The sequence below is a fragment of the Panulirus ornatus genome, chromosome 41, assembly GCF_036320965.1.
Source record: "Panulirus ornatus isolate Po-2019 chromosome 41, ASM3632096v1, whole genome shotgun sequence".
NCBI lineage: Eukaryota > Metazoa > Arthropoda > Malacostraca > Decapoda > Palinuridae > Panulirus > Panulirus ornatus.
In genome coordinates this window covers 10,159,157-10,171,565 of record NC_092264.1, presented here as the reverse complement: position 1 = coordinate 10,171,565, position 12,409 = coordinate 10,159,157, and the positions used below count along the sequence as shown (strand labels likewise).

General features: G+C 42.6%; 1 protein-coding gene across 1 annotated transcript in view; it reads right to left on the bottom strand.

The window, feature by feature from the left end:
• LOC139761667 (prolyl 4-hydroxylase subunit alpha-1-like) overlaps positions 1-12,409 on the bottom strand; it is a 60,833-nt gene that overhangs the window by 20,003 nt on the left and 28,421 nt on the right. Inside the window, exons 3-5 of the mRNA XM_071685991.1 lie at positions 5,948-6,118; positions 4,843-5,015; positions 161-337 (exon numbers count right to left, since the gene is read on the bottom strand). Of these exons, the coding sequence (XP_071542092.1) occupies positions 161-337; positions 4,843-5,015; positions 5,948-6,118 (521 nt within the window). The remainder of the gene's footprint in view (positions 1-160; positions 338-4,842; positions 5,016-5,947; positions 6,119-12,409) is intronic.

Genomic DNA, 12,409 nt, shown 5'->3' with positions numbered 1-12,409 from the left:
GAATCATTCATTCTATACGATCATACGCATTTCACATATTTTCAGAATGACAAAGTCAGTAAACTGTATTCATGTACAGGATAAATGCTGAGTACAGACTAGGTGTGAATTCTGTAACCGCTAAATCCGCTGTGCTGTGAGACAAGTGAAGCAGACTGACCTGGAGCTGCTCACCGCGGCACAGGCGACGGTAGTAATCGTCCAGCTGTTCGACCTGAGCCACGTCCTTGTGTTGGGCGTAGATCTGCCTCTGGAAGGAGATGGGGATGCCCAGGCCAGAGAACCGATCCAGCATCTGCCCGTCGGATTGCTTTGCCATGTTCGTCACCAGTTGACGCTGGAAAGAAAAGATTTCACAGCCTAGTTGACGCTGGAAAGAAAAGTGTTTCACAGCCTAGTTGACACTGGAAAGAAAAGTGTTTCACAGCCTAGTTGACGCTGGAAAGAAAAAGGTTTCACAGACTAGACAAGCCACCAGTTGACTCTGGAAAGAAAAGGTTTCACAGCCTAGTTGACTCTGGAAAGAAAGGTTTCACAGCCCAGTTGACACTGAAAAGAAAAATGTTTCACAGCCTAGTCTTACCGGGACGCTATATCTGGTGTAAACACTTCAGGTAATATTCATTTCAAGCGAGATATTACTTTGACATCGATATCACTCTCAAGTATTATTACTTTGGTCCTTTATGTACGTCAATATCAGCTGGAAGAAAGCCTGATTTTCTAATGATTTGATTACTTTTAAAGCCTTCTCAGTAATTGAAGTTTTTGATTGTTAATATAGTTTTGATATATAGTTAATGTTATTGATATTATTGTTTGCCACTTCTCATTATTATCTATTTTTTTTACGATGGAAGCTCCAGTGAAGGAACTAAAGTCCACATCTAGGCTGGGCCTCAGTTAAAAAGAGGTTATTGAAAGGGAAAAAGAAGAGACATGGGAAAGTTTACGAATTTTGGAGGAAGTGAAAAAACTTGTCTTTTAAAATGTGCCAGGTTATAGTTATTGGTAAAGACATGAGACAGTAGAGAATTCCGACACTTTGAGGTGTAGGGAAAGAAACAGTTATCAAAGCGGCCCACTCTTGAGTTGCCGATGGCCACATAGTGATTATGTGACGCAGCAGCTTGCCGAGTATTGCATGGTATAGCTCGTTGTAGGGGCACTTGAACAGCTTACTGTCGGGAACAAAAACCAAAGTAATATCTATAGAAGAGGGGAAAGTAAACCAATATTACGGCATAGGGCAAGCGGGTCAAGTGTTGCAGTTAGCTCTGTCAAGTATGGATGCATAGCTTGAAATACCCCAGAGGTGAGAGCAGTACTCCATACAAGGACGGATCAATCCTTTGTATAAACGGAGCATCTGTTTGGAGGAAAAGAAACATCTGAGCAGAGCTCCCAGTTTCATATAAGCAGACTTTGTTATTTCCGTAATGCGGGGTTTCCACGATAATGTGGATGTTATAGTAATACATAATACGTTCACTGAGCCAAGAAGTGGAATTAAAACTCCGTCAGAGGAGAAAGGAAAGTTGTGATGAATTTTCGATAGAGATGGGCAAAAATTGGGTCTTGGAGGCATTATACATAACCAGATTTCGTCTACTCTCCGGAGATAATGCTGACCAGGTCTGTTATTGAGTTTTGACGAGATGCAGATCGACGGAAAGAAGAAAGAAAAGAAGTGAAGGATGTGGAGGAATGCAGTGGTGAGTCGTCAGCGTGTGCGTGCAATTGGTTATTAGTAGAAGAGAGGAGATCGTCTGTAAAAAGGAGAAAAAAAAAGTGTAGGAGACAAGACAGAACCTTGATGGACACCACTGCTAATGGAGTAAGGAAAGGCTGATCCGCTGATCCATTATCATCCATGGATATAGATCGGCCGGGGTGAAAAATGAGGTGGGGGATAGAGCAGGAAGCCAGCCAGAAGAGGGGAGCTTAGAGATGACACCCCAGTGTCAAAACTTGTCAAAAGCTTTAGATATATCAAGCGTGACGACATAACATTCCCCAAAATTTTGTCAGGGATGATAAACAGACATTAGTAAGACAGGAAAGAATTGTACCAGTGGATCTCGTCTTACGGAATTTATAGATTCAAGATATCTGAGGATATGGGAGTTGTGGAGGGATTCAAAGACTTTGGAAATAGTAGATGTCAAAGCAACAGGACGATAGAAGGAGGGGTCAAAAACCATCATCGTTCGGACAGTTGGAAAAAAGATTACAGGGAAGGAGCATATGATTAATAAGAGGAGCATCAGGGGCGGGTGAAGGACTGTTCGAATCATCCAAGGTAGAATAAGAGGAGAAACGAGAACCAAAAAAGAGTTGCTTTGTCTACGGTCGTGCGAGATATCGTACCCAGAAACAGCAAGGCGATTGATGAAAACAAAGGTATCAGTCTGATAATATACTACAACAATCCGGAAACATGTTCCCTCATCATGAATAACAATATCGTTGGTCGCTCTGGAAGTTTGAGTCGTAAAGATGTGGTATATGAGTACCGATGGCAATATTGAGGACTGTCAGCCTCACCATATAAACTCCATTGGACTTACAACCTGCACACTGAGCCGCTGCCTCTCGCTCCACTTACAAGAAGGTGGAATCAAAACATCATCGTGAACAAAAACATGAAACGAGGCTAACGAGGGAGATGATAGTGAATTACACCAAAATCATTACTAGTTGCAGTGATCAGAGGAGACTACTGGTATCAGAAGCCATTTAATGATAGTGAATTACTAGTTGCAGTGATCAGAGGAGACTACTGGTATCAGAAGCCATTTAATGATAGTGAATTACTAGTTGCAGTGATCACAGGAGACTACAGATATCAGAAGCCATTTACATTAGAGAGAATGCACCTGTCGTCAACAGCCAGAGAAACATGATCACCTCCATACAGCTCTTGGATGGCCCGCCAATAGGACGTGGACCTAACGCCGTTTTAGAATAGAGGGAACATGTCAGTGACTCGCCACAAGCTACCGAGTCCACCATTTCAGGATAGGGGGAACGTGTCACTGACCCACCCTGTCCAGGGTTAACAGTGAGAGAGAATCAGATGAGCCCGACATGACATCAACGCCACACCCGGACAATAACGGTCCAGCTTCTGTACTTGGTGATGGGCTGTCTATATTCCTATCTCGTTTAAAATTGTTCTTCTTTGTTTCCTTTACCGTAAATTTTTCATATTTTTATATCCATATTTTGTGCTTAGGCTGTAGCTCATACTATCCGCCATGATATTGTTTGTTTGTTTCGCTGATAGTGTTTTGTTTTGCTTATAGTGTTTTGTTTTGCTTATAGTGTTTTGTTTTGCTGATAGTGTTTTGTTTTGCTGATAGTGTTTTGTTTTGCTGATAGTGTTTTGTTTTGCTGATAGTGTTTTGTTTTGCTGATAGTGTTTTGTTTTGCTAATAGTGCTTTGTTTTGCTGATAGTGTTGTCCCTAACTTTTCATGTTCTATGTACTATGGTTTTTTTCCGAATCAGTCTGTATCTTCTATACATGTTGTTTGTATTTTACATTTCATATCCAAGTTGTGTGACGCAGTTGTTTATATTTTTTTGTAGATTTTGGATGATACATATGACAAGGAGAAAGTGTGATTGGTATGAAATGGATAATTTTGGACAACTGGCGTTTGAGCAGCCACCTAATGGTAGAATAATACTGAGAAAATTATAGCATACAAAAGTTGATAACCCTAAATATACTGTCGTATTCAATTCTACATATATATATATTTTGGATGGGTTTCATTGTTTTGGTGTCTTGATGCTTGTAGAAACTTGGTGTTTCATGATTTAACGAGTCAAAAATATATTGTAGAAAATGAAAAACAAAACAAAACAATATCTCGCTCATGATGAATAGTGTATACATTGTTCATTAAAAATATATATATTGACCTTGCTTTTAAAGGAAGACAATGTACAAGTCATTAGATCCAAAGTTACAGAGATGCACATTTTACCTGTGGAAGGGAAGAAGCAAATATCGACCAGCCATTGCCAACGATCATACGTATGTGGAATGTGGTGGCCAGTTAGATGCTGCATGACCTACCTAGCTAGAGAAAGACTCACACAGAGAGGTAGCTCTCGATAATAGAAACTAAGGTGATACATGTTTATGAAAGAGAAGAGGCGAAGTTATGACGTTAGAAAGAGAAGTTTAGACGTGAGAGGAAGCGAGATTATCCTGACTTGATTCTAAAGTAACTCTTTTTTAAGAAGGAGCGGTTGGGAAATGAGGAACTACGTCAAATGTGTGTGATCAGTAATCAATACGTGGAAGGGTCAACTTTCTATGCAGGTAGAGCTGCTGATGTGAGTTTGAAGTCAGAGCGAAATCCCGTTTCTATAGAGGCAGTCAACTGCATCAACAATAAGGAATCTTTAAGATTAAAGTTTAAGATAATGCCAAGAATAAAGTAAATTCCAAGACAAAAAGAATTTTCGACGAACAAAAAATGGAAGGAAAATGGATCTAGGAAGCATGTTTTCATGGGGAAAAAAAAAAAGTGGGAAGCATTTACTTTGATAAAGCATGTTTTCACGAAGAAAAAAGCTCTGATCATGAGGTAGGGACATGAATAAAATGGCTCTTAAAGGGAACCACAAAGCTACGTGTTGCTATATACAGAAACCTACTTACTATAGGACATGAATGAAGACTGATAGTGGAACCACAAAGCTACATGTTGCTATATACAGAAACCTAGTTACTATAGGACATGAATGAAGACTGATAATGGAACCACAAAGCTACGTGTTGCTATATACAGAAACCTAGCCAGTTCTTGACTGGGACACCTACCATTAGGATACGGTGCTCCTGTTGCTGCTTGATCCTCTTTATCCTCAACTGCTCTTCGTGGGTTATGGGCTGTTTGGCCTCCATTAGCTCAAGGCCCTTCTGGTACCACTTGTCACTCAGGTCGAATTCCAGGTTGTTGAAACTCTGTTGACCCAGCCGGAAGCAGTCGTCCGCTGCATGATAATGTCAGGAGGTGAGGCTTGTGTATTTTTGTCAGTTCTGTGTTCTATGTTTTATACATGTCATGTGAGGTACACATACCTAGTGCGTTCTGCACGTATGAAAGATCCAGTTACTCGTCATCTTTCTTAGGTAGATGTATAAGCGTGTTCAGATATAGCATCTCAATTTTTTTCTATGTCGGAACTGGGTTTTTTTTCCTTTTTGCAACCTCCCTTTGATAAGTTCGCGTATTGCAAGTATTTCAGTTGAATGTCTCCAAATGATATAATAATCCATTCATACAGTTGACTCCAAATGATACATATATATCCATTTATACAGTCAAAGAGTGAACTAGCCTTTGAGTACATCTTAGGTTATTATGAATCTAAACCGAAGCATGAGATAAATAATTGTAACAATCATAAGGCTGGGGTAGAGACTAAAACGCAACATATATACTGTTTTGGAAATGCTTTTCGCATCATTCTCATTAGTGTAGAAAACGGCGTAAGTTAATGATAACACCAGTTTAATGGGAAATATGTAGAATCAAACATTACTCGAAGGTCGGGCCTTCGTATTCAAGGAGTTGCGAAATAAAGATTGGTTTAGTAACTAATTCAAATATTCTTGAAACTTATAATTTCTAGATTCAGAAGCTATCACTTAACATAATTCAAATATTCTTGAAACTTATACTTTCTAGAATTCAGAGCTATCACTTAACATACTTCAAATATTCTTGAAACTTATACTTTTTAGAATTCAGAAGCTATCACTGAACATGATTCAAATATTCTTGAAACTTATACTTTCTAGAACTCAGAAGCTATCACTTAACATAATTCAAATATTCTTGAAACTTATACTTTCTAGGATTCAGAAGCTATCACTTAACATACATACGACCCTACACTTCGTTCCCCGGTGATGTGTTTACCTGAGAGTTCTTGCACTGCTTTAGTTCCGCGAATGTCACCTTCCACCAGCTCGTCCACTGTGAGGTTGTACGTGTCTTGCAGTCGCACAAGGGAGTACGCTGCTCCGTTCACGTCAGCTTCAGCGGCCGCTTCCACACCCCCTCGCAGCGAGGTTATGTTGGCGCGTAGGGCTATGTGGGAAGCGGAGATGATTAAACTCCCTCTTGTCTCACTGTCGTCCCAGTCTCAGATGTGGTAGATGCAAGGGAGGATCTCAGAACTTAGGGTGTTTTAGACCAACTTTGGTAAATGGTGTTCTTCAGTTGCTTTGAGGCTACGGTGTGTATACGTGGTTTGAATATCAGGGCCAGTTGTGAAATTAGAAATCCCACACCGTGTTACTGGTGGTGATGTGATGAAGAGGATCATGTTACTGGTGGTGATGTGTTGGGGAGGATCATGTTACTGGTGGTAATGTGTTGGGGAGGATCATGTTACTGGTAGTGATGTGTTGGGGAGGGCCATGTTACTGGTGGTGATGTGTTGGGGAGGATCATGTTACTGGTGGTGATGTGTTGGGGAGGATCATGTTACTGGTGGTGATGTGTTGGGGAGGATCATGTTACTGGTGGTGATGTGTTGGGGAGGATCATGTTACTGGTGGTGATGTGTTGGGGAGGGCCATGTTACTGGTGGTGATGTGTTGGGGAGGGCCATGTTACTGGTGGTGATGTGTTGGGGAGGGCCATGTTACTGGTGGTGATGTGTTGGGGAGGGCCATGTTACTGGTGGTGATGTGTTGGGGAGGGCCATGTTACTGGTGGTGATGTGTTGGGGAGGATCATGTTACTGGTGGTGATGTGTTGGGGAGGATCATGTTACTGGTGGTGATGTGTTGGGGAGGATCATGTTACTGGTAGTGATGTGTTGGGGAGGGCCATGTTACTGGTGGTGATGTGTTGGGGAGGATCATGTTACTGGTGGTGATGTGTTGGGGAGGATCATGTTACTGGTGGTGATGTGTTGGGGAGGATCATGTTACTGGTGGTGATGTGTTGGGGAGGGCCATGTTACTGGTGGTGATGTGTTGGGGAGGATCATGTTACTGGTGGTGATGTGTTGGGGAGGACCATGTTACTGGTGGTGATGTGTTGGGGAGGGCCATGTTACTGGTGGTGATGTGTTGGGGAGGATCATGTTACTGGTGGTGATGTGTTGGGGAGGACCATGTTACTGGTGGTGATGTGTTGGGGAGGATCATGTTACTGGTGGTGATGTGTTGGGGAGGATCATGTTACTGGTGGTGATGTGTTGGGGAGGGCCATGTTACTGGTGGTGATGTGTTGGGGAGGGCCATGTTACTGGTGGTGATGTGTTGGGGAGGATCATGTTACTGGTGGTGATGTGTTGGGGAGGACCATGTTACTGGTGGTGATGTGTTGGGGAGGGCCATGTTACTGGTGGTGATGTGTTGGGGAGGATCATGTTGCTGGTGGTGATGTGTTGGGGAGGGCCATGTTACTGGTGGTGATGTGTTGGGGAGGACCATGTTACTGGTGGTGATGTGTTGGGGAGGGCCATGTTACTGGTGGTGATGTGTTGGGGAGGGCCATGTTACTGGTGGTGATGTGTTGGGGAGGACCATGTTACTGGTGGTGATGTGTTGGGGAGGACCATGTTACTGGTGGTGATGTGTTGGGGAGGATCATGTTACTGGTGGTGATGTGTTGGGGAGGATCATGTTACTGGTGGTGATGTGTTAGGGAGGATCATGTTACTGGTGGTGATGTGTTGGGGAGGATCATGTTACTGGTGGTGATGTGTTGGGGAGGACCATGTTACTGGTGGTGATGTGTTGGGGAGGATCATGTTACTGGTGGTGATGTGTTAGGGAGGATCATGTTACTGGTGGTGATGTGTTGGGGAGGATCATGTTACTGGTGGTGATGTGTTGGGGAGGATCATGTTACTGGTGGTGATGTGTTAGGGAGGATCATGTTACTGGTGGTGATGTGTTGGGGAGGATCATGTTGCTGGTGGTGATGTGTTGGGGAGGATCATGTTACTGGTGGTGATGTGTTGGGGAGGATCATGTTACTGGTGGTGATGTGTTGGGGAGGACCATGTTACTGGTGGTGATGTGTTGGGGAGGGCCATGTTACTGGTGGTGATGTGTTGGGGAGGGCCATGTTACTGGTGGTGATGTGTTGGGGAGGACCATGTTACTGGTGGTGATGTGTTGGGGAGGGCCATGTTACTGGTGGTGATGTGTTGGGGAGGATCATGTTACTGGTGGTGATGTGTTGGGGAGGGCCATGTTACTGGTGGTGATGTGTTGGGAAGGGCCATGTTACTGGTGGTGATGTGTTGGGAAGGGCCATGTTACTGGTGGTGATGTGTTGGGGAGGGCCATGTTACTGGTGGTAGTGTGTTGGCGAGGAACATGTTACTAGTGGTGGTGTGGTGGGGAGAATAATGTTAGTGATGGTGGTGTGTTGGAGGGGATAATGTTAGTGATGGTGGTGTGTTGGAGAGGATAATGTTACCAGTGATGGTGGTGTGTTGGAGAGGATAATGTTACCAGTGATGGTGTGATGGGGGCAAGACCACGTTCTTGCTGGTGATGGTGATGGTGGTGAAGGGGGGGAGGTTCGTATATACAAGAACCACGGATTTTGTAAACATATCTTAATAGCCTATTATCATTATTTTTGTTGCGTGCGACGAAATGTGTTTAGTATATAGATTCCTATTATTTACTAACAAGCACTAAGGTCAGTAGGTCCTTATAAAACCAAACGCGAAAAAAAGAAAGCTATGATAATGGGTCGTAATCACTTCCATAGTCAGTTGGATTCGAACCCATGCACTTGTGTCATCCCCCAGACCCACGAAAATGATAACTCACTCGTCTAGTAAAGATAATACGATCCTTTTCTGTGACAAGAATAATGAATATATCTTATCTTTAGATATACGTGTTGTGGACAACTGAAAATGATATGTAGTATAAACATCCAGAGGATATCTGGGTCGACCATCACCCCGCGTGACGGCGCAATGGTGTTTGCGAGGCTTCGCATGTCTCCGGTGGATGACCGCTCAGGTACGGGCGGGAGGTCGGTCATGCATCATCATGATAGATTTTCCCAGCCTGGATGTATTTGCTGCCGCTTGGGAACTCAGGAAGCGCCCGGAGGAGAGGAAGTGTCTTTTGTGAACGTTTGGAGACCGGAAGTGTGGTGGCGAAGGAGGGGTCTTGGGTGGGTGTTGTTGTGAGGAGTGGGGAAAAAAAGAGATTGAGGCAAGATAAAAAGACCAGACGATTTGATGGTAACTGTTTTAAGTTATGATCAAGAAATGTCAGTCAGTAACTTGGTGTAGCTGTTTCATTTACTGAAGGGTGAGTTCAGGTGGGACACATACACCTTACCTGGGGTTGCTGAACCCCCAGGCGGGATAGAGTTAATAAAACAGTCCCTCAAGGGTTTGGCTTCTTCTTTCCATCCTTGGAACCCGTCACTAACCTATGTTCCTGTTACGCAATATCAACGGGAGATTAGCCAGTTGTTTATATTATATTCTGTCTCTAGTGATGACCTTAGATGTCCATTGCAGTGGTTGATAGGCATCACGCTGTTACTCGTACACTTGATCCTTTTAAATCCTCTATATATCGTAACCACTCAAGCTACTACATCCACCAACCGGAAATGTCTATAAAAAGTCCTAGAATTCCTTCTTCAGGTGTTAAGTGATAATTCTAAGGCCACATCCACTGCTGCTATGCCTGTGGCCCGTCGGTCGCAAGGCTGAAGACGTAAAGGGGATTATTTGAGGGAATGACCACACGGTTGGTTAGGGTGCATGATGTGGCCATTCCAGTCTGGCTAGGATGGCGGAGAGGGGAAGTAAACAAAGACATTCTAAAACAGGAGAATAAAGGTAGAAGGAAAGATAGAATAGGAAGAAACAGGAAGAAAGGACGTTTAAAACTGTGTAATAAAAAAAATGTGTCTTAGCTTCGTAGATATGAACGAGACTATCAAACTGTAAGTATGAATTTAACATCAGCAAAGCCCACGCATTGTAAGATGGTAAGCCGCTTCTTATGGAGGTAGTAATAACATAATTGTCGGGTTCATTGGCCTATGTTGTGTGTCACCTTGGCTTATAAAAGGATCGTCCCCTACTTGCCATGGATCATTGCACGTATAAGAGGTTTTATTCAAGACAGAACTGTACTTGGCAAGCTCACACCGCTTGTGGAGCGTCAGCTGACCTGAATTTTTTTCTTTTTTTTTTTTGTTAGCTGAGACGACACGTACAACAAAGACCTTAAGCAAGGCCATTCCATTGATGATATATATATATATATATATATATATATATATATATATATATATATATATATATATATATATATATATATATTCCCTGGGGATAGGGGAGAAAGAATACTTCCCACGTATTCCCTGCGTCTCGTAGAAGGCGACTAAAAGGGAAGGGAGCGGGGGGCTGGAAATCCTCCCCTCTCGTTTTTTTTTTTTTTTTTAATTTTCCAAAAGAAGGAACAGAGAAGAGGGCCAGGTGAGGATATTCCCTCTAAGGCCCAGTCCTCTGTTCTTAACGCTACCTCGCTATCGCGGGAAGTGGCGAATAGTATGAAAAAAAAATATATATATATATATATATATATATATATATATATATATATATATATATATATATATATATATATATATGTTATTCCATGTGTGGCGAGGTGGCGATGGGAATAAATAAAGGCACACAGTATGAATTATGCACATGTGTATATATGTATATGTCTGTGTGTGTATATATATGTGTACATTGAGATGTATAGGGATGTATATTTACGTGTGTGGACGTGTATGTATATACATGTTATAGGGGTGGGTTGGGCCATTTCTTTCGTCTGTTTCCTTGCGCTACCTCGCAAACGCGGGAGACGGCGACAAAGCAAAATAAATAAAATATATATATATTGTTGTGGTTTTGATGCACGAGACCGGGTTATAGTGATGGGTGATTTGATTGCAAAGGTGAGTAATGTGGCAGTTGAGGGAATAATTGGTATACATGGGGTGTTCAGTGTTGTAAATGGAAATGGTGAAGAGCTTGTAGATTTGTGTGCTGAAGAAGGACTGGTGATTGGGAATACCTGGTTTAAAAAGCGAGATATACATAAGTATACGTATGTAAGTAGGAGAGATGGCCAGAGAGCGTTATTGGATTACGTGTTAATTGACAGGCGCGCGAAAGAGAGACTTTTGGATGTTAATGTGCTGAGAGGTGCAACTGGAGGGATGTCTGATCATTATCTTGTGGAGACTAAGGTGAAGATTTGTATGGGTTTTCAGAAAAGAAGAGTGAATGTTGGGGTGAAGAGGGTAGTGAGAGTAAGTGAGTTTGGGAAGGAGACTTGTGTGAGTAAGTACTAGGAGAGACTGAGTACAGAATGGAAAAAGGTGAGAAGAATGGAAGTAAGGGGAGTGGGGGAGGAATGGGATGTATTTAGGGAATCAGTGATGGATTGCGCAAAAGATGCTTGTGGCATGAGAAGAGTGGGAGATGGGTTGATTAGAAAGGGTAGTGAGTGGTGGGATGAAGAAGTAAGATCATTAGTGAAAGAGAAGAGAGAGGCATTTGGACGATTTTTGCAGGGAAAAAATGCAATTGAGTGGGAGATGTATAAAAGAAAGAGACAGGAGGTCAAGAGAAAGGTGCAAGAGGTGAAAAAGAGGGCAAATGAGAGTTGGGGTGAGAGAGTATCATTAAATTTTAGGGAAAATAAAAAGATGTTCTGGAAGGAGGTAAATAAAGTGCGTAAGACAAGGGAGCAAATGGGAACTTCAGTGAAGGGCGCAAATAGGGAGGTGATAACAAGTAGTGGTGATGTGAGAAAGAGATGGAGTGAGTATTTTGAAGGTTTGTTGAATGTGTTTGATGATAGAGCGGCAGATAAAGGGTGTTTTGGTCGAGGTGGTGTGCAAAGTGAGAGGGTTAGGGAAAATGATTTGGTAAACAGAGAAGAGGTAGTGAAAGCCTTGCGGAAGATGAAAGCCGGCAAGGCAGCAGGTTTGGATGGTATTGCAGTGGAATTTATTAAAAAAGGGGGTGACTGTATTATTGACTGGTTGGTAAGGTTATTTAATGTATGTATGACTCATGGTGAGGTGCCTGAGGATTGGCGGAATGCGTGCATAGTGCCTTTGTACAAAGGCAAAGGGGATAAGAGTGAGTGCTCAAATTTCAGAGGTATAAGTTTGTTGAGTATTCCTGGGAAATTATATGGGAGGGTATTGATTGAGAGGGTGAAGGCATGTACAGAGCATCAGATTGGGGAAGAGCAGTGTGGTTTCAGAAGTGGTAGAGGATGTGTGGATCAGGTGTTTGCTTTGAAGAATGTATGTGAGAAATACTTAGAAAAGCAAATGGATTTGTCCGTAGCATTTATG